Consider the following 23,669-nt stretch of genomic DNA (forward strand, 5'->3'; position numbering starts at 1 on the left):
CTAGTACTGTAAACGTATTTTCACACAATCAATATTTTAGCTTTTTTGTATGTTATTATGCCAACTGAGAGCATATGTATTCAGTTTGCTATTACAGGTGCCATTTTGAGGACTTTCAACCATTCAAAAGATTTTAAAGAGCCCATGTTACACTATTTCCTGATCTATGTTATAATGTTGTTTCCTCGTCACAAACAGACCTGGAGTTGTGTTTTGTTTCATTCACACGTTTAACACACAAATCCTGCATATTTAGAGTTGAGTTCTTCTTTCAAACAGAAAATACTCATCTTGTGACGTCATATGGTAATACAGGAAGTGCTCCACTGTATTTTTAAACTCCACACACCTTCACTAGACTCATTTGGATCATTTCAGCCCTGGAATTGTCTGAACTGAACTAAAGGTAAAAGGTAGATTCACACATCACAAGGTGGAACAGAGCATTTTAAGCTTTGGAGATGTAGACACGCTGATAATAAAGAGTTGCTCAAACATGTGTGAATGAAACAAAACACAGCTCCAGGTCTGTTTTTGAGGAACTAACGGCATTATAACATGGCTTAAAACTCACAAGAATCAATTTTGTATAATATAGGACCTTTAGAGAAAGAGATTTAGATGATCCTAACTGTTTATGACTTTGACTCTTATCACACAGACGACACAGACAGCATCAGTCACACAATACCACAGCACTACTCACACTGGTGGCGTATTGGATGTCCCTCCATATATTCGTCTCCCGGGAGAGATCCGACATCTCAAACAAGTTTTCCAGCTCCACCTCTCCGATCATGTCATGCCTGGAAAACCGATCGAAATCAAACACGCTCATGTGCAACTTCCTCGTGGGCAGCTCGTCGTAAGGCACCGGGAACTGGAAGCTTTCGTTAAATGTCGGGTTCAACATTTTCCGATGAACTCTTGTCTGGAACTTCTTGCGATCGGGGAGAAGGTAGACTTTAACATAAGGATCAGAAGTACCGCACAGGTCTTTGGCTGGGAGGTCCACGGCGCGAAGTATGTTGACGATTAAGCTTTCGTTTTCGTAGTCGTATTTGAGGGAGAAGTTGATGCGGCCGCAGTTTTTGCCGCTGGCGTTCTTGGAGGAGTCTTCGGATTCTTGCGCCTTCTGTTGGTAGAGTTCCGGCTGGATGCGTCCGAGCCCAGTGGGTTTGTCGTCTTTCACTTCGTAGTCGTTGCCCAAGTCCAGACTGCCCACCTGCATCTGTCTGGGCAGGTGTCTCTTGAAGGAGTTGTGCCTGTGGAAACAGAGGACACGACAGGAATGAAATAGACAAAAATACAAGTACATCAGTGAAAATAACCCAGATTCAACCATGAGAGAGTTAAAGTTGCACCATGTAACTTCTCTGGTGGAGAATATGGCATTCAACTCTCCATAAAGACAATCATATGACAACACCAGGCCATGTTCCAGGCCAGATCTGTGGAAAGGCAAGCCCAATCTGTGCCATCAGAGCCACAGCTCACACACCACATTCACTCGTCATTCAGACTGTCCACGGTCCAGCTGTGACTGCAGTGTTTTATCAGTTACACCCAAGACTACATGTTTACACAATAACTTAATTTATTAAGGGAAAAGTCTCACAATAGGCTTTGGTCAGAACAGACTTCAAATGGAAAGATTCTGAAGCGCAGTGGCACCTCCGCTGACACCACCGCACTGGACGATGTGCGGTCTTTCTTTTAATTATTTGGAATATTTTCAGCCATTGGACCAGAGCTAGACCACATGAAACCGCAGCCCAGCGTCTTACTCGGACAGGTATTTTTAAAGGTGTCTTGCCCAATGAGAGTGGGGTTTGAACTTGCTGGACGAGTGCTCTACCCACTGAGCCACTGACACCCAACTTCCACTACCACAGTTAGATACTTTTCTTTTCTTGGGCAAAATACTTCACCCGCCTGCCCATTGTGAATGATGTCAGTGTGCCTGTTGTTAGATTATTCATAGATTCTCTACTGAGAAATAAACAATACAAATTGCCAGATTGAAGAACACTTTTTCTTTGAGTTTTTCATCTGGCAGCATTGGGTAAACATATACATCTCTGTCTAGATTCAAGTTTAAGAGTCTCTAGTCTAAGAATGCCGCCAAGAAGTGCTGACGACCGGGTCCATTGTCTGCGCTCACGACTTGGCCGCTGTTAAACGTTGCATCGATCTAGGCACAAGAAATGTTAATTGCGATCTTAATAGTCTCCTTTGAGAGAGGAAGAAACGGGTCACTGCCAATTATATGCAAACAAAATGGCTCCTAACTGATGTATGACGCTGCGTAGACTGACCCAGGCTGACTCTGAAATCAGTAGAGCAGTAGTTCACTAAACACATGTGAGGCTGATTGATTAATCGACTAAAGAAGGACGTGGCAAAAACTCTCAAGACTATTATGTATCTCTATGTATCAGACCCAATCTGCACTCACAAGACCACACCTGCAGGGGGAGCGCAAAAAGGAGTAGGAAACAATGTAAAGACATATTAAACTTGAGAACCATGAGCTGAATCTTCTGTTTCACATAAATACCAAAAAACAACAACAAAAAAAAACAAAAATCTTGTCTTATGTAAATCTTCATAATCTAAATACAGACACAAGTTTGATCAAATAAGACTCCATCGACCAAGTAATCGACCAAACAACTTTAGGCCTACAACCCTAGACAAAACATAGTTGTGTTTTGATTAATGTAATACATGTATTCTCATTCTTTTAGCATCTACTGATACAAGTGGAACAAGCAAAACAAAAGCTACAGGGGATCAATGAAACAGGTGTGCTCTGCAGCCTAAGGGAGCAATAATAAAATCTGTTTGACTTGGCTCACTTGATCACAACCAGCTCTGCAGGTTTAGTATTAATATTTTCATTTTCAAACACACACTCACATATATAAATGCCCTTTAAGATTACAGATTTATTGACCTAGTTTATAATTAATATCTCTGTAATCACTGGGCCTATCCATATGAAACAGTCAGTATAGATCAACAAAATCAAAATACTTTTACCCAGTAGCTTCAGAAAGTGGTTCCATTATTCAGTACTAAAGATTGTTACCAGTCGAAAGGACTTTTAAACATGATTAATATGGCAACTTTGTGGAGCCAATCCCTAAAAAACAATGAGAAGGTTCGATGTTTGTTGATCATAAATTTGGATACTTCTTCCAAAACAGTGTTACATTTTATTCCTTTGTTTTTAGGCTGACGTTAACATCTGTCAGGAGATTACAGAAAATAGTGTTTTTGGCTGCTTCTGTGGTCTGTTTACTTCCTTTGCCTCTCTACTGTGTCTTATTGAGTGTCATGAAGAAGCCATTACATATTATTAGACCTTACTTAAGCAGAATGCGTTTGAATGAGTCCCACTAAACCTAATTGATTAACATCATTAATTCTGCGTACACTAAATCGTGTTTAAAAAGCCTTCTCCTGCACTATCTGCATATTAAACCTGCAGCCTGGTGGCAGAATGCTGTCCCCATATGCATTTTCTTATCTTGTCTTGGCTTAAATTAGCTTCTTTCAGGAGGGAAGAGGAGGGACATTTCACTATAGAAATCCACAGTGAAATTCCTTAAGGGACCATAAAATAAGCCTATACCATAGACTGTATATATAAATCTAAATATAAATCTAAATATAAATCAAGATATGAACATTAATTCTCCCCTATAACTACTCGCCTCGATGAGCTTCATTTGACTGGAGCCAAACGCTGTGGGTTATTCTTAAACCTGGACAAAACGTTACTGCTGTCATTTATTTGTGCTGTGGTTTTAAATCTATGAGCGACACTCTGGACTCTGGACAGTTACATGAAAATTCTCAGTCTCTGTCACTGATAAAAAATAAAAAAAAACAACTGCAGAAATTGTAGTTTATCTGTGAAATAAAGACGTTTTTGTCCCGGGTTATGGTTCATATTTCTGGAGTTACTGGGCTTATCGACATGAAAGAAAATGTGGAACAAATTTCATCACCTTCAAGTTTCAAAAATCGTTGTTTGTTTCTGTTTGGATTTGTTCTTTTTTTTCAGTTAACAGGCCCACGCTCTCCATCTTCATTTGAAATTCTGATGTCATATGGTTAAATCATCATTAAGCTTTTTGTGCACGCTGTTTAATCAATGAGCACTTTTATAGCAAAGGATGAGCATTTAGTAATAATTTGAAATAATAAATGCATGATTATATGAAACAGTGTAGTTCGCATTTGTTCCTTTACCTCCTGTTACCTCCCATTAGAATGTTTCACACTATGTTTTCAATTATATTATTTTTATTAGTCAAAAATGCACTGAAAATCACACATTTTTAACAGCTATTAATTCAGCTCTCCACAGATCAGACCTGTAGCTTTGCCTGGATTCATCTTCCGCTTTCCATTGAGAAAGATAAATATAAATGTCATACTGTGAAAAATTCTTGACAAAACATTAACATCTCCATGGCGACAAGCTGTTGGCATACCATCCATCAGAAAAGTTACATAATGGACATGGAAACGCTTTTGCACTGAAGTAAATGTTGTATCAGCAGCAGTATAGCAGGTAGGGCGCGGGCTGATTACCTCTCCCTGACTGAGTGCTTCCAGATGGGGGTATTGATTTGCCCTGCAGCCTCTGAGCTCTGGGGCAGCTGCACTGGATTATACAGTATCATGGAAATGTCATCTTATCGCTCATTAAAGGCCCTCGACATGGCCGCATTGTACCTGCTGACGTAGATGTGAATCTGAACCTGCTGACATTGAGGACAGGAGGGACTTTCAGTGGAGTTTTTTTTGTTTTTTTAGCTAATTATAGTATCCACTTGGCCTAGTAAAACATTGTAGTTTGTTTAGCTAAAAGGGCCCTACACTATTTTCTGATCTATGTTATAACGTTGTTTCCTCACCACAAACAGACCTGGAGTCATGTTGTTTCATTCACCCATTTAACACACACCCCTGTATATTTAGGCTGTTTTTTTCTCTCAAACTGAAAACACTGTGTTACACCTTGTGATGTCATCATGTGGTAATACAGGAAGTGCTCCGCTGTGTTTTTAAACTGTGTACAACTACATTAGAATCATTTAGATAATTTCACATCTGGAATTGTCAATGTCTGCTAAATAAAAGGTAAAATGTAGGAGTTAACGTGAAAAATACCACTTCATGACATCACAAGGTGGGACAGAGCATTTTGAGCATTTTGGAGATATAGACAGACGAATAATAAAGTGTTACTCAAACATGTGCGAATGAAACAAAACACAACTCCAGGTCTGTTTTTGAAGAGGTAACAACGTTATAACTTTAAAGTAAATTTTGTGTAATATAGTAAAAACTCTAGTCAGGATGTTTCCACGAACACGGGAAAAATAACCCCTCAAATCATATGAAAAGTACTTTTTACTTTTCAGTCCAGTTCAAACATGTAGTGGATTAGAAAGTACAGATACCTGCTGTTAAATGTAGTGAAGTAAGTATAGATACCTAAAAAGTACAGTACTTACTTTTTACTATTTTACTGTGAACTTTGAAACTTTAAAACCTAAATCCCAAATCTAATCACATATTCCAATGGTTGTCGGAAAAATCATAATTAGATATTTTTCCCATATCGTGTATTGTATATGTGTATATGTTTTTAACCTTTTAAAGGAAGCAAGCTCGGCGGTTTGCCTCTGCATGCTCTGGGTACTTCTGTGTGTATCTGACCTGGTGGAGGAAGCAGGCTCGGTGGTCTGTCTCTGCATGCGCTGCGTTCTCCGGAGGAAGTGCTCCCTCATGGAGAGCTGCACGTCAGTGGGTATGTCCGGAGACGTGTGGCTGATCTTCACGGCGGCCTCCAGGAACCCTACCGAGCCCAGAGGGTCCTTCACCTTCTCTGTCGCCATGGAGATGGGCGACTGGGGTGGGGGCAGGAGGGGCGGCGAACGGTTAGGCCTGTCAACGGAACACAATTTATGAGACAATGGATGAGAGGAGGAAATAAAGACTGATTTACTAATGTTAGCATGTTATGTTGGCATGTGGGAGGGGAGGCGTGCATGATAGTCTACGGGCCCATATTGCGCTATTTTCTCATCTATGTTATAATGGAGTTTCCTTGTCAAAAACATAGCCGGAGTTGTGTTTTGTTTCATTCACACACATTTAACAAATAGACCATGTATATTTAGGCTGAGCTCTTTTCTCAGACAGAAAACTCTCATTTCCACCTTGTGATGTCACGCGGTAATACAGGAAGTGCTTCACTGTGTTTAAAGGTCCTATATTACACAAAATGGACTCTTGTGAACTTTATGTCATGTTATCATGTTCTTACCTCATCAAAAACATATCTGGAGTAGTGTTTTGTTTCATTCACACATGTTTGAGTAACACTTTATTATTAGTCTGTTTACGTCTCCAAAGCTCGAAATTCTCTGTTCCACCTTGTGATGTCATGAAGTGGTAGTTTTCAAGTTAACAGCTACATTTTACCTTTAGACCTTTAGTTCAGTAGAGTTTGGCAATTCCAGGTCTGAAATCATCTAAATGATTCTAGTGAAGGTGTGTGGAGTTTAAAAACATAGCGAAACACTTCCTGTATTACCACATGACATCACAAGGTGGAACAGAGTGTTTTCTGTTTGAGAGAAGAATTCATCTTAAATATGCAGGATATGTATGTTAAACGAAACAAAAAAAGTTCAGGTATGTTTGTGATGTGGAAAAAATGTTATAGCATAGATCAGAAAATACCGTAATATTGGCCCTTTAAATATTTAATATATTTTACAACCAAACCTGCCATGTTTTGTTGGAGATTGTCTCTCTAGAAACTCAGTGATAGAATATTGTTGTAATGTACTAAGTGTGTACCAAACTTTTGTAAATCATCTCTACACTGTTTTCTTTTTTTAATTCTCTTGTATATGATCCCTTTAAGACAAACAAAATAAACTAAACAAAGAAGAGGAAACAATGTCTGATCGAGTAAAGATAGTAGAGGTTGTGTTCACATCTGGGAGCGTGTGGATACATATTACTCTTGAATATTGCAGTTTTGTGAATAAATAGACCCACACATCTCCCATTTACTTTCATTTTATGTCTTTGTTTGTTCATTCCATCATTACATCACTTGCAAGTCATTTCAGGTTCTCATTTTAATGTTTTTACTGGTCAGATAATGAAGTAAAAACAAGAATCTGATGTTTTGCCCAAACACTTTATTATAGTCAATATATTTATTATTACTTATTTTTTTTATTTCACTTGATTAAATTTTTTAGGGAGATAAATTCTGTTCCAGTTTTTGTTTCATGACTTTATTCACTGCTGAAGCCTGAATCATAAACCACCCCCAGAAGGTTTTTTTTATTTGTTTTTAGGGGTTTGTGCCTCTGACGGTCAAAATGAGACATCTGCGTGCGCTGTCTGCACCTAATCAGCATTTTTATCGTACACAAACCAGGAAGTTACGTTAGCATCTTGTTAGCATTACCGGGATTCCTCTGAAAGTTGTTTATAAGTCGTGCTTATAAACTCATCATGGTGAGTTATTAGGATGCTCTGAATGCGTTGGGAAAGCGAGGAACACGTTTGGAAACTGTTTAAAATGAAGTAGTTGTGTTTTTCGTATTTTAAGACAGTAAAAATCAAGTATAGTGTCCTTGAAGAAGACATTTTGTGCTTGTGTCTGGTTTATAGTTATAATCTATGACACAAGTGGATCATTACGTTATAATTTGGACGTTTTGATATTGATCTAAAATGACTTTATAAATGACTAAATAACTGTAGAAATAACGAGTAGTGGATTTTTTAATTTTTTTTCATTTGTACCAAAATGACTAAACGACGCTACTGAATCCTACGTGTATGACTGATTAAGAAAATAAAACCATAGAACATGCACACATCACTACAAAAACAATTTCAAGAGGATAAATCAGTGGAGGAAATGACTAAAACCTCTGAAAAATCAATTTTGCAGAATAGGTCTACTTTAAGAATCAAAACACATGCACAAACGTGTTCAGGTCGACACAGCCTTCATCTTACCCGGAAAACTACTGCAATATTTTCATGTTAAAAAGAACTCCCCTCTCTAAAGAGCGCCGGCCTACAAATTTTGCTTTTGTTCATCTTTTAAGTACGGAGCAGAGGGCGTGGTTGTAAAAACAGAGGTTGATCTTGAATGAGGTCTTGAATACTATAAAGATTACTCAAACATGCATGAATCTAGTCGAGTAAAGTTCATCTGGTCAAAAATAAACATGCACGACTCTAAATACAACTTCAGAAGGTAAATGAGAACTGGAAACAACTATAACATGGTTAAAAGCTCTGAAACGTCCATTTTGCAGAACAGATCTCCTTTAACTTAATTGTATCCCGGGCTCTTTAGCATGTCTGACATCACACAACCATAACCTTTTGCACCATGAGTCTATAAATAGTTGAGAGTCTTACGTGAGGAGGCGGAGCTCCGGCGCGCAGGGGGACAGGGCTCGGCCGCAGGTGGAGGAGGAGAGAAGGGGCTTGTTACGCCACGGGATCCAACAAAACCTCCACGAGATGAAGGAGAGAAGCACCACGAGAGCCAAACCACAGAGCACGAACACTCCGATCAACAGGCCAAAAGTGGAGTCTGGAACCGGGAACACAGCAGAGCAATATGGACGGACAGATGGAGAGGACCAGGGGGGAGGGAGGGAGAGGGAGAGGAGGGTGAAGAGGGGTGAGGGAGACAGAGAGGAGGAGCAGAGAGAGACGGAGAAAGAAAGATAAGGTGGTAGAGAATATAGGGAGAAGAGGGGGTGAGATTGGCAGGAAGAGATAGAGAAAGAGAGAGGAAGGAGGGGGAAAGAGAGAGAAAGGGAGAGAGGGATGAAGAAGGGAAGAGAAAGGGAGAAAAGAGGGAAGGAGAGAAAGAAGGGGACAGAAAGAGAGGGGAGGAAAGAGGCAAGAGAGAGGATGGTGAGGAGGGTGAAGAGGGGTGATTGAAATGGAGAGGAGGGAGAGAGGAGAGGAGAGGAGAGGAGGAGAGAGGGGGAGAGAGAGGATGGTGAAGATGGGTGATTGAGATGGAGAGGAGAGGAGGAGGAAGGAGAGAGGGAGAAAGGAAGATAAGGTGGTAGAAAATATAGGGAGAAGAGGAGGTGAGATAGGCAGGGAGAGATAGAGGAAGAGAGGAAGGAAAGGGAAAGAGAGGGTTGAAGAGGGGAAAGAGAGAAAGGGAGAACAGAGGGAATGAGAGAAAGAAGGGGACAGAAAGAGAGGGAAGTAGAGAGGAGAGAGAAGGAGAGAATGGTGAGGGTGAAGGGGGTGAAAGAGATGAGAGGAGGGAGAGAGGGGGAGGGACAGGATGGTGAAAGTGAAAAGCCGTGAGAGATGGAGAGAAGGAACAAGAGGGAGGGAGAGAGGGAGGAGAGAGAGAGGAGGAAAGAAAGTGAAGAAGGTAGAAAATATAGGGAGGAGAGGGGGTGAGATAGGAAGAGTGGAGAGAAGAAGGAGAGGGAAAGAGAGAGAAAGGGAGAGGGGGCAGGGGAGGGGCAGAGAGAAAGGGAGAAGAGAGGAAAGGAGAGAGAGAAGTCAACAGAGAGGGGAAGGAGAGAGAGATGGGGAGGGAGAGGATGGGGAGAAGGGAGAGAAGACAGGGGGAGGAGAGAGAGGGGGAAAGAAAGCAAGTGAAGGAGGTAGAAAATATAGGGAGAAGAGGGAGAGTGGAGAGGGAAAGAGACAAAGAGAGAGGCAGAAAGAAAGAGGAATGGAAGAGGGGAAAAGAGAGAGGGAAGGAGAGGGAGAAGGGGACAGGAAGACAGGGAATGAGAGAGAGAAAGGGAGGGGAGGTAGAGGAGAGCAAGAGACAAAGAGGGACGGGTGGAGACAGTGGCGTGAAAAAGAGGCGGAGGAAATGAGGGAGTTGAGAGATGAATAGAGAGGGAGGACATAGAGAGAGAGGGAGAGAGAGGACAGTCCATTAGAAAAACATTTCTCAAAGCTTCTGGTGCTATTTTTGTTTTATATAAGACAGGGGCACAGGGCCAAAGATATCAAATATTAAAGCCAAGTCTATACCAAACAGACGGTATATAATGGAAGGAAAATGCACAGATCGCATTTTGTAGTAAGAAAAATATGTGGGGAAAAAAACAAAAAATAAAACTTTAAGACCAGATATTGACAACATGAAAAAGGAAACTGAAAAGTGAACCAAAGCGTATAAATCTGAAATGTGTTCATCATGTTTTGACCAATAAATTCAACTAGGAAGAGTTTTTTTTTTTTAAATTAACAATATCAATCTCACCTGTCAACCTCTCAGCCATTCATATAAACACTGTCTCTTCTTCCTTACTGTATTTCAGCAAGAAACCTCAGCAGCAGTAAAAACATCCCCTTCCTCAGCTTCTCCATCTCCTCCTGGTGGATTCACTCTGCCACTGCATCCAACAGATCAGTGTGTGGATGTGAAACAACTTTCTCCAGCTAAACTCAGACAAGACTGAAATCATCATCTTTGGCCCACAGAAACACAGAGAAAGTGTCAGCAGTCACCTCCAGTCTCTCTCTCTAAAACCTTCAAATCAGACGAGAAATCTAAGGGTAATAATGGACTCAGACTTGAACTTTAACAGCCACATCAAATCAATAACATCTGCAGCTTTTTATCACCTAAAACACATTGCAAACACAGGTTTACTGTCAAAACCAGACTTGGAGAAACACTGAATGGGTATATTTTCCCAAGCCTTTCTGTCTCGAGCTTGTATGCATTTCCTTGTGTCTGGGCCTGAAAAATTCAAAATGATATCTCTGTTTATTGCAGAGGCGCATGTGAAACGAAGGAGCTCATTGGTCACTTATCATTTACAAACAAAATCACATTTCTCTCACCTCAGATTAGCAGATTTTAGTGCTTTGCTCATCGATTCTGCAGAAAGCCTCAAAGTTTTTCAATCCCATGATATTTTTTGTGACCAGACACATCTTCGTAAGTCAACGTTCAATGGTCACGTTTTTTATATAGCGCTTTTCCACAGTATTCATTTGTAGGTTGTGGATCAGACTGCTCGACCGATAATGTCGATTTGAACCACCAACCTTCAGATCGGTGGACAAACACTCTACCAACTGAGCTACTACCGCCCCGTAAGTATTGAAGAAGTGTGTTTCTTCTGGATCCGAGGTAAAGAGCACGGTCTACGGGTAAATATATCGCCTTAAGTCTAGCTCCGAATCTGGAGGTAGTTCCCGGGGCGCGCTACTTTCAAAAACAAAGTCTACCTTAAAGCCCACGTCTTCCTGTCGGGATGCAGTCACCTAAGTGTATGCATTCCATTAGATTCATCCCACTTCGCTCATTTGTCTGTTTTAGTCTCTCCTGGTGGGTTTAACATCGCCGCACACAATACCCCAGTCTCCACGGAGCAAATGCAATTATAGCATAGTCACATATCACAGAGCAAACAACCTACAGTAGTTATCCTCGGGGAGTTCTGACTGGAAGAAGACAACAGCAAAGTCACGGATTTGAACAGGTGGGTAGGACTGAGCTACATGTTTTCAGTCACAACTACTTGAGTAAAACAAAGGAAATGACTTCTTGTTATATATTTATAGTCTACTTTGAAACCTTTAGACGCACTCTGTCACTCAGCCCTTTGTTTCTTAACAGGAATTTTAAACCCATCGCTGTATTCTCTATGGAAAAGTAGGTTGTCCATCGATATCTGTAAGAGAACAACACTCTATGAAATGTATCTATAAAGGGACGACTTCATAGACTGCCTGAATACTTCAAGTGGATGTTTAAAACTGCCAGGCTGAGGACAAACTGGGTACATTGGTGACACAATCCGAATTTCATATTATACACACATCTGCACCTGTTTTTAATGTTTTATATGGACTTATATACTTGCTTGTATTGTTTTTTCTGCTTGTATTGTATTATAAACAGAGCACTCGTGGAAAAGAGAGTGTAAGTGCTCTCATTGGACTCTCCATTCTCTCCTTTCCTCCTAGTGATGAGCGACAAAAGCTTTATGCTGACAAGTTTGACTGACTTGAAACTTTTGAGTTGCACTTAATGTCAAGATGAGATTAAGTTTTTCAAAATTGTACCAGAAATACCAGAAATTCTGCATTATTAAATTTTTTTATCTGCCTAAATATACAGGGTTTGTGTGTTAAACATGTGACAAACAATGAAACAAAACACAACTCCAGGTCTGCAGGTCTGTTTGTGATGAGGAACCAACATAACATAGAGCAAAGCCAAAGGAACAAAATAAGAGTCAGGTTTGTGGAGATGCAAGCCAATTTTTCAGTGCGATAAAAACATCCAAAAATAAAAAAAAAATTAAAAAAAAGCTCTTCAGTAAATTTTTAACTAAACTTTTCTTTTCTTACCTGGGATTTTTTTGGACACAGTAGTTCAAATATTGCAACATACATAAAGGCAATACTTATTCATGAAGAGCTAACACAATTGTAACGAAAACATAAGAAATCCTCAGTAATAATAGCATCGCAGCTAATACACCCCCTCCTCTGTTTACTTATGTTTGGACAGGCTTCCTTTTGAACCTGCAGTACACAATAAACCCGAGCCTGAGTGAGAATGCTGACGACTGCTTTGCGCGCGCTCACAGTGACCCAGGGAACCAACAAAAGAGGAACAAAAAACACCGAAAATCTTGTATTAGGACATGTGCCATTGTCCCTCAGTGGATGAGTTGAAGTAATTATAGCCTTACACCTGATACTGGGGAGGTCTGCAGCTGCCCAAGAATCCTATTTTCAAAACGTGTTCCATTCCACGCACCAAGATTACAGGCATTTTTCTACAGACTCCTGCTGAGGAACCGTCTCACTGCTGGCTCTGTGCCATAAAAACTGTGCACATAGTTGACTTCTTACAGATTTACTTTTATTTACTTAGATTCTGCACTTTAAAGGGGCCATATTACGCCATTTTATGCTATGTTATAATGTTTTTCCTCATCACTAACACACCTAGAGTTGCATTTTGCTTCATTCACACACGTTTAACATACATATCCTTCATATTTAGGCTGAGTTCTTCTCTCAAACATAAAAAAAACCCCCACTCTGTTCCACCTTGTGATGTCATGACGTAAAACAGGAAATGCTCCACTCTGTTTTTAAACTCCACATACCTTCACTAGAAACATTTGGATGATTTCAGCTCTGGAATTTCCCATCTCTACCAAACAAAAAAACAGGTAAAAGGTAGCTGTTAGCTAACTTGAAACTAACACTTCATGACATCACAAGGTGGAACAGAGTGTTTTGAGCTTTGGAGATATAGACAGACTATATATAAAGCGTTAGTCAAACATGTGTGAATGAAGCAAAACACAACTCCAGGTGATGCGGTAACAACATTACAACATGACTTTAAGGTCACAAGAGTTAATTTTACGTAATATAGGACCTTTATCTACGTTAAGTACTTATGCATGTTCGAGTAATCCTTTTGTCCAGCATTTCAGGCTTGAGTGCTCAGAATCACCATCCCTATCCACAGCTACACTACCAGTCAATAGTTTGGACATAGTTTTTACTACTTTTTACATTTTATATATATACAGAAGACATGCATTCAAATACATGAAGCAAGATAGATAAGAAAGGATAAAAGATAAATACATCTTCAAAGTAGCCAACATTTCCTTTGCTACATAATTCAATACGTCTTGCTTCATATATTTGATGTCTTATATATGTATCTACAACATAGAAAGTAGTCAAATGAAAAAAAAAAAAAAAAAGTTGAATTAGAGGGCATGTCCAAACTTTTGACTGGCAGTGTATGTACTTCTGATTTTAAAAAATAAAATAGTCAGACCCCAGGTTGCACATTTGTTCTAAAATGTTACGTGGTCATTAAAAAGAAATACAGAGATGAAAAGCACATGATGAAAAGCCACTGTCTGTTACGGTGGATCAGTTGTGCAGAGGCATTGTGAAACTCTGACAGTCAGTATTGTAAAATAGACCTGACTAAAACACTGCCCTAAGCTCATGTTCGCTCAAACCAGAATATCATAATAATGCCTTGCTCTTGTGGAAGCCTCTCAAAGCACTACACTGTCTCATTATTCATTCACTCCACTCTCACACTGGTCAGCTTATACGGTAGTCGACCTGGGGATGTAAATCTGTGCCAGTCTCCCCCTCCACCAACGCAACACTGATCTCCACCAACTCATGTGCTCACTGCTTTCATACTGGGCAAGGAGGGTGAAGTGTTTTGCCTTAGGACCAACCACTGCTTCAACCACTGAGCTGCTGTCGCCAAACTTGTAAAAGTATTGGCGTCTGTGGGAAAATGTGTCCTCTGCATTTGACCCCACCTTCAATGACACTGGGGTTAAACATGTCAGCATTAACAGTGCAGTTATTAGGACACATCTCCAGTTCTTGAGCTTGGTTCACATTCAGAAGTACCGCGCTGGAGGATTAGCTTATTTTGTATCATTTACCGTATTTTCCAAACTATAAGTCACACTTCTTTTCATAGTTTGGCCGGAGGTGTGACTTATACTCAGATGCGATTTATATGTGAAATGTATGTTTTTTTTCTTAATTATTATGTATTTTGTGACTGGTGCGACTTATACTCCGGTGCAACTTATATGACTTATACTCCGGTACACCTTATACTCCGGTGTTTGCAGGTGCTCTGATTGAGAACCAGAGCACCCGCAAGCACTCACCCAAACACAGGACGACATCCCAATACATGAAATATTGTCAGTTGCATCATGTACAAAATTACCGAAGCTATTTCTGAACACATGTCGCGGGAGAAGGTGGGATTTTACATGCTCAACCCAGTAACTAAGTAACAGCGCAACATAATAAAAAGTTTAAGGAACAAACTCCCCTAAAACCGAAGACATTTTGTTCAATTTCAAACCAAGTTCACATTACGATAAACAATTTCTTTTCATGCCAACTGAACCACCTGCTGCATGAACTACACATACAAGATTGTTCTGCAAGACAACCTGAACTTTGAAAAAAGCACTGCAGCAGTGAAGCTAATCTGATGCAAAAGTAAATGTCTAAAGGCAGGAGGTAGAAAAACAAGGAATGAAATGTAATATCTGCCACAAAGTGTAAAAATACAAAGAAAGTAGTAGTGACGCTAACAGTGAGGTTGCTGGGTGCTGTTGTGCACGGAGCCAATTACGCTGAAAAACGTCAAATGTTTATCACTTGCCTGTTTTTAGAGCTTTTAGTTTAAATTGAATTGACGTTAAAGTGCATATGACAGGTTAGACTACTCATTTCACATAATCAACATCATTATATTTAAAATGTAACTAAAATTAACACCTAGTGCAGTCTAGTATATCATTTTGCTTCCTGGTTGAACAGGGGTAGCAGATATGACATACTGTAACCATCACCTAGCAACCATACTGTTAACAAGGGCTTAACCATATACTGTATATATAAATGGACATAGCTAACCTGCCAGCCAGCATGTTACAAATAGGAAATGTGCATGTGGATGCTTGTGGCTCCATTGACTCTGGCTCCAATTCACTTTTGAAACATTGTGTCTCTTCTCTCTGTAACTGCTGGAGTGAGCCTCGTAATTTTTGTCCTAATATGTTTGTTTTATCACCCTCTGCATGATCCTGGTGTTTTTATTTCACCATTTTAAATCAAGATATGAACATAACAGACAAAGCATGTGCCTTCTTTACCCCCCTAGCATTAGCAACAGTTTTGATTGACAGCTTTGTTAAGCCCCCACTCCCTGCTAAACCAGTAATGCGGGCAGGAAGGGGCGTTACCTTCAATAGCCTGGCTTCTTTGGTTGCTTTGATACTCGCGGTTGAAACTCAACTCCAAATTCGCCCCTATAACTGCTAGCCTTGATGAGCTTCATTTGACTGAAGTGGAATGCTATGGGTGACATCACACTCACTCAGTCCACTTCTTTATACAGTCTATGGGCCTGACTTATAGTGAATTGGAGCCAGAGTTGATGGAGCCGGAAGTGCACTCATGATCACTTCCTATTTGGAATGTGGTGGCTAGCAGGTTAGCTACGTCCATTTATATATAGACTATGGCAGGAATATCCAAACTTTTTTGACAGAGGGCCCCACACTGGAACATATTTAAAGTTGACGGCCACAGACCAGTATCGATACAGGGAGTCAAACGGTGCCAAGGTTTTGACAAGGCCATTATACTTTTAATAAGACTTGGAATTATTATTTTTAGGTCCGTGTCACAATGCAATGTGATGTTTTTCAGGTTATAGAGGTAGAATCTCTTCAAATTGTAGTAAAAAAATACTTCCTGATCAGTTGGCCAGTTTAGGAGAAGGCACGAGGGCCAACAAAAATGCCCCTGGGCCGTAATTTGGGCAGCTCTGGTCTATGGTCATGCCCAAGGACATCGCCAACCTGTGAGTCAATGGATCTGACGTTCTGCCAGTGTTTATGTTGAGAGCAGGATTCGAACCGCCAGTCTTCAGATCAGTGGACAAAACTCTACCAACTGCGCTACTGTCGGCACACTCAAATAAACCGTGACATATTGGTGCCAAAAAGTGAAATTACTTGGAAAAAAGTTGAAAATGGGACCTTAATTTACCCTCCTGAGCCTTGATCTTAATTCAGCCTTAAGCAGACAGTCCAGCGAAGCACATTTCAGGCTTACTGTAGCAAAGCGCTGGACACGATTTGGGAGTCTGGGGGATTTATGCGAAAGGGATTGCTCTGGTCCACAGTCCAGGCACGGCTCCCATGTCATCTGGAATTTCACACAACCCTCTACAAAGAAGCAAACGCAAATGCTACTTTCAACCTTTCATCCTTCATCACGGTACACCAGAGGAGACATTCACACTAAACTGCAAAATTGGCAATATCTAGTTTAGTAAAAAATGACACAAATAAAAAAAAAAAAAAGTATCAAGCTATTTTTGTAGTTTGACTGGTTTAACTTCATGTAACTTCTTGCTGTAGCTTGATGCCATAAGTACTTGTAAAAGTTCTATATTACGCAAAATGGATTCTTGTGAGTGTTTAGCTGTGTTATAATTCCTCAAAAACAGACTCCAAATTGTGTTTGTGTTTATTATTAGTCTGTCTACATCTCAAAGCTCAAAATGCTCTGTTCTACCTTGTGATGTCATGTAGTGGTAGTTTTGAAGGTACCAGCTAACTTTTACCTTTAGTTCAGTAGAGATGGGCAATTCCAGGGCTGAAATGATCCAAGTGATCCTAGTGAAGGTGTGTGCTAAATATTCTGTGTTTATGTGTTTAACATGTGTGAATGAACCAGGTCTGTTTGTGATGAGGAAACAACATTATAACACAGATCAGAAAACAGTGTAATTTTTGGCCTTTACGGTGTTTCCTCCACTATTCAATATATTGCTTCTCTGTTACTTACATGGAAGATTGTCCTTTAAAGTCCACTATTTAACTTTTCTAGCACGTCACCTGCTTGTCTCCATGGAGATGCTATTGCTTTACCTGGAACATTCTATTGGTATTTAATGTATATTTTGCTATTCAATTACAGGTGCTTTTTTATTGCAAAGAAACACATTAAAAAACATGGATTCATAGAGTGAGCTTGGGTCGCCTCTTTTCAAATATGACCTGTTACGTGGCTTAGTTTAATGCCACACTATGAAAAAATTCCAGGTAAAATGGTAAGATGGAGACAAGAGACTCCCAAATGTTTCATAGCGCTCCTTTAACGAGGGGGTATTTTACTTCTATGGGACATTAACTGCTAAAACACATAACATTTAGATTGCCACACTCTGAAGCCCCTCTTCCTTTGCTCTCTGCATTAACTCACTCCCCCTTCAGAGCAATCACAACACAATCAGTGTGGATCCCGCTAATGAAGCTACTGCACATCGCGTCAGGTTTGTCAAGTCGCTGTGTACATTTTTGTATGTTTTTGTACATTTATAGAGAAGTGCTGTGTAGGAGCGTGAGCATGAGGGTGTAGCATTGTACAGAACCATAAGGAGGGTTCGAATAGGGCCCGAGAGAGATCACGTTTAATGAGAGAATAGCAATAATACATTTTATATTTGTATTAAGCCCCTTTCTAGACACTCAAGGTCACCCCACAACAATAAACAAAAACAAAAGTATTATTATAATTAGTTGTCAAGATTCCAGTCTGTCCCGGTGTTTCTGTGCTGTCTTTCCCCCTTGCTTGTGTCCTTGTTTGGACCTGGGCGGAGACTCTGGCACCACCCACTACACACCTGCAGTCCATTAGCAATCAAACTCCTCGGGAGTACAAAGGGACCGAGGATCCAACACAAGTCGCCAGATCATCCGTGTATCCCCCGTGGTACAGTTCTAGTTCTGCTTGGGTCAGTCTAGTTTTCTGTGCGTATGATCCCAGTACTAGATCTCAGGTTTTTCTCGTTTTTCGCCAGATCCTGCTCCTTCAAACTACTCTGCACCTCCGCCTCTTACCCAGCTCACCTCGGTACGAACACCCCAGCCTCTGACCCGGCTACCTACGACATCAGCCTACGACCTGGCTCTCTACTATCTGCTCCGTCAATCTAATAAAGTCTGTTCAGTCTGTATCCTTGATCCCCAGACATTACGACATTAGTATCTCAGAAGACGTTATAAAGGCAGTGGGAAGCTGAAAAAACATTGTATAAACCTCCCTTTAAATACCACACATTTTCTGCTCATTTGCAAGCTTGATCTTAACCAGAAATAGCATAAAAAAGTGAATTAATCTTTGTCAAATAAGTAAAACTACTCAGATCAAGCCAAAAATGTTGAGTTCAAGTAAGTTCAACTGATGGTAGATATATATTAACTGACTAAACTCTCTATGAATTTCAGAGTGAGGAAAAATGAGCACCGTTGCCATAGCAAAAACAAGCTATTCAATCTTATGGAAGGGTCATTTTGTTCTTAAATGTCGCCTCTAACAGGAAACTGAAACCCGTGAATACCAAGACTTTGACGGATTGCGACAATTTTGCGGGAATAGTTTTATTTAATTAGTTGACCACACAAAATGAAGCTCAGATGAACAGAACTGATAAGTTAGAAGAAGTTTATGTAACGTGGAGTTCTTCATGTCCCAGTACCACCACTTTAACAGTCTGTAAGTCGACGTTTTTTATAGCGCAGCAGTTTAATGGATCATAATGCTGTCAGTGTGAGGGATGGAGGAGAACATAACTCTATCAGTGCTTGAACAGTTTGTACTTTGTAAATTAAATAACTGCACATGAGTTTTTGTTCTTAATTACAGGAGTATTGCATAACGATGGATGTCATGGCACAAGTTATATTAAAGTGATTACCAGAGAGTAAAACAAGTACATTAAAAAGTGGTATGACTGAAATAAACCAATGAACATAAACGTATTAAACATAAACTAGACATTCATTATTTTCATCATTTTCTCTATAAAAAGGTTGGGAGTAAAAAGTATGTGTTCCTGTTTATTTTACTCTTCAACCTTGTGTATACGGTGTGTCCTGTTACTTGAGACCTCTAAGTGTTCTCTTCAGTGACATATTCTGCCTTCTACAGTTAACAGTCTACCATTTATGACTTTGTACGGGCAGTATATAAACTTAGGTTAAGTCATTATAGGACCAGCCTTCTATAGATACTGTAGTACCTTTCTCAGGGTATTAGTACTGGAGGCTCCTTTGTAATGTAACTCACACACACGTACCTGCTGTTTGTATCTTCATCTCATGAGACAAACTTCTTTCAACTCTCTACCTGGTCTGTGGTCACTCCGTTCACCATTACATGGAGCGACGTCAAAATGTGTTCCCAAGTGTTCAATGTTTTGCCAACTACTGATCAGAGGTGGATAAAGTACTCAATTTTGTTATTTAAGTAAAAGTATGACATGAAAAACTCTACTAGTAAAAGTATTTAAGAATCTGTTTATACATTTATTTCAAGGGTAAAAAGTAAGTAAGTAAGTAATTCACACAAGTGTTAAATGTAGTGAATTATTTAAAAAGTATATACTGTATATTTTGTGCTCAAAGTTGAAGCTTGAACTCGAAAAACTTTAGTCAGGATAACCCCCTAAAATCATATGCAAAGTACTTTTTACGTTTCAGTCCTGTTCAAAAATGTAGGGGAGTAGTTTAGTGTATTGTAGCGGTTATAGGGGCGGATTTGGAGCAGAGTATCATAGCAACCAAAGAGCCAATGTGGAGCGAGGCTGTTGAAGGTAACGCCCCCATGAGCTGACAAAAGAGAGGTGACAGTTTTTCAATAAAAAGTGAGTTGGAGCCAGGTTATCTATGTTATCTATGTATATACAGTACATGGTGCCACTGCTCTTTCCCCCAGCAGCAAATTTCACTATGTGGGATCAATAACCATTACCTTAAACCATAAGTATATTTTATAACAACGGTCACAGTAGTAGCGGTAGCAATAGTAGTAGCATTTGTATTTTTTATTTTTGGAAGAGAAGCAGAAAAGCAATATCGTTCAAGTGGCTGGGTTATGACCTGGGTAAAAGAAAACTTCAGGTATCTTGTAGCGTGCGGGAAAAAAAATAGCGCAGGAGCTAATTTGTTGCTCTTTTATGGCCCTTGACAGCAGAGCAGATGATGCGTGCTGTAGGCTAATGATTTGGTGCCTGACAAAAGGAGCAAAAGGGAAACGGAGAGAGAGGAAAAAAAGCAATTGTGCGGAGCAAACCAGTGACAACCTGACAGTGTGAGATTGGAAGGTGATTTGTACTTGGACTAGTTAACAGCAGCACGGTTTGCACTGGTCCAAAGTTATTCCTCACTTACCTTACGCACTTTTCCACCTTCAAGTCACTCAAAGCACTTTACATCAAGGAACCACTCACCCATTCATACACCAGTGTACACAGACACTGGGGGCGAGGGTGGGTTAAGTGTCTTGCTCAAGGACACAGCAACAGTATTCATCTGTGAGAGCTGGAATCACACCGCCAACCTGTGAGTCAGTGCATCTGACCACTCAGCCAATGATATTTATGTCGAGAGCGGGATTCAAACTGCCAACTTTCAGATCAGTGGACATGATAGAAAGTGTTTGAATTATAGATGAAACGATCAAATATAAAGAAGATAAAAAAGCAATTATTCTTTTGACGCTGAGCAAACAGTGACAACTTACAGTATAAGACTGAAAGACAAACTGTACTTGAAACTAAAATGCAACTCGAAATCACATTTACTTTGGTAATATAGTGTCCTCTATGAAGAACAAAATGTTCCTGGAGTCTCCACGGTATCTCATTGTGTAGAAAACCTTTGCAGATATTCCACTTCAACCACTGCTGCTGTTGTTCTTGTTGTGTCCTTGAGCAAGACACTTCACCATGTAAGAATGTGATGCAAGAAACAAACAAATGGTGTGTTATTATTGTTAAAATGCATGAGATTCTTGTATTAGTTTATGCAGTACTCAAATTTTCCCCATATATTTGAGCAAAATGTGTCTTACTCCAGTACAGATATATTACGTATGCAGCTCTTGAGGTCCAAATAAGTCCGCTGTGTGCCGTCTGCATCTAATTAGAAAATGCATCATCGTTTGTGAATTAGACAGTGCAATGTTAGCATGCAAATGTTTGTTATCATTACCAATACAGCACTCCGCTCTGGTCTAAGAAAGTTGTCAAAAGTGCTTATGAACTCATTGGGGGGAATAATTAGGATGCTCAGAAAGCATAAGGTAAGTGAGGAATAACTTTGGACCACTGCAAACTCTTTAAAATATTCACATTTTTCATTACATACTGTAGCGTTCTGGTGAAAGGAAACACGGTACATTTCTTGTGGTTGTTTGTTTTCTGAACATGAGGGCTACAGTAGGCCGTAACCCACGTCAAAACACGAGCAAAACAGCAGCAGTCTCAACTCACTAGAGCCAGTCTCCAAAAACAGACCAGTATCTGACCAATCGAAACTCGTCGGCATAGCAACCAAGTGTCACACATAAACAGCTACAAGAACAACAAATTGTGCCAACTCTGAACTAAACACAAAATATCACATCGTTACAATATTTTCCCCAAATTATTCAGCACATGTGACCGCTCTGACTCCGGGTTTATCTCACCGTTAACAATCCTGACCCTCGTGCTATCGAATGTCGAGCGGTCAATCAAAAGACACTTTCTCTGGACGTTTTGTGCTTTTGAAATCAATACAGAAGGCTCTTAAGTGTAAAGCTCCTCCAGGTGGGATTTAAGACTGACCAGAGACCCAAAGGGCAGCGGGATGGCGTGTGAAGACAGGAGGAGGGGAGGAGTTTCAACTGTACAACGCAAAGAAAAGGATACAAGATTATGTGGGAGTTATATAAAAAGGAACTCATCATTTACATATAATGGTCCATGGGTGTACACTAGTCTATGTGTCTTATACTTGTTCTCATACAGCTCAAGATCATTCTAAAGATATTCAGGAAAGAGTTTTTTTTTTTTTTTTTTTTTTTGAGCACAAATACAAGCGCATCTCACAATCTGTTCGAAAAAGGAGTGGGAAGAAAAAAACTTGTCAAGCCCCACCCCTATCTTATATCAAGGCACAAATCAGGTGGTTTGTTTATGCTTCCTATTCAGTTGAAGGGAAAAAAAAAAGGGGAAAAGAGAAAAAAAAAACTACATATACATGCATACACAACTAAAATGTATTAATACTTTGACATTGCTTTTGTTTTAAATCCAAAGCATTCCACAGTTTCATCCCACACACAAAACTGTTGGTTCGAACATTGGGTAATATCCTCTCCATATCCTCTCAAATTGTAAGATCTCTCTTTAAGAGCAGTACACTTTTGCACGTTACATCGTTCATTCATTTCTGTCCTGAGAACGTTTTAGTCTTGCTTGCTTTTAGTTTTGATACTAGTTTTATTATCGATTAGTATCTGATTTTCTATACTTTTGACTATCCTAATCCAGATATATTGATTAAAATTAAAGCATGTTTTTAATGTTATTTTGATTGTGTTTTTTGCACTGAAAAACATGCGTCCTTACTATGAGCGGGCTTGCATCTCCACAAACCTGACTCTAACTTGACCTTGTTTCTACAATTCAAAACATTCGTTGGCAATAACATTCCTGAGTATCAAACCTGGGTGTTGTCTCCACAGATTTGACCTGTAAGTTGGCCTGGTGGCTTCACTTGTTTGTCTGCATGGAAAGAGATAAGTTTAATGCAAATATTGTGGAACATTCCAAGCAAAGCAGTAACATCTCCATGGAGACAACAACAATTATGTTACATTTGTGTATAAGATTGCTGGGAGAAGCTTTGGTCCTCAGAATAAACAGCACATGCACAGGTACGATCGATCAGGTCAATAGAGCTCGTCAATTCCCCCACAACTCACTCTAATTAGAACATCCCTCATTATGGCTTTTCTTTGTCCATTCTTCAATCAGTGTCAGGAGCACTGGACCTGCCTGACTCTCAACAAAAATACATTGAAAAACAACCATTACTGCTGTAAGCGGGTTAGTCTCCACGGATCATGGACTAATAATAATAAATTTTCTTCAAGCGCCTTCCAAAATACCTAAGGACACTGTACAGAACAATTTAAAAACATAAAAACAGGTG

General features: G+C 39.9%; 1 protein-coding gene across 2 annotated transcripts in view; it reads right to left on the bottom strand.

Annotated features, from left to right (window-relative positions):
* The window catches only part of syt6a (synaptotagmin VIa), a 169,817-nt gene that overhangs the window by 43,761 nt on the left and 102,387 nt on the right, over nt 1-23,669 (bottom strand). The window contains exons 2-4 of one of the 2 annotated variants that reach the window (XM_055223118.1): nt 8,509-8,665; nt 5,743-5,970; nt 707-1,265 (exon numbers count right to left, since the gene is read on the bottom strand). In XM_055223118.1, the coding sequence (XP_055079093.1) occupies nt 707-1,265; nt 5,743-5,970; nt 8,509-8,665 (944 nt within the window). Of the gene's footprint in view, nt 1-706; nt 1,266-5,742; nt 5,971-8,502; nt 8,666-23,669 lie in introns of both variants that reach the window. The other variant, XM_033969548.2, reaches the window with a different exon arrangement.

The sequence above is a fragment of the Periophthalmus magnuspinnatus genome, chromosome 7, assembly GCF_009829125.3.
Source record: "Periophthalmus magnuspinnatus isolate fPerMag1 chromosome 7, fPerMag1.2.pri, whole genome shotgun sequence".
NCBI classification, from domain to species: Eukaryota; Metazoa; Chordata; class Actinopteri; order Gobiiformes; family Gobiidae; genus Periophthalmus; species Periophthalmus magnuspinnatus.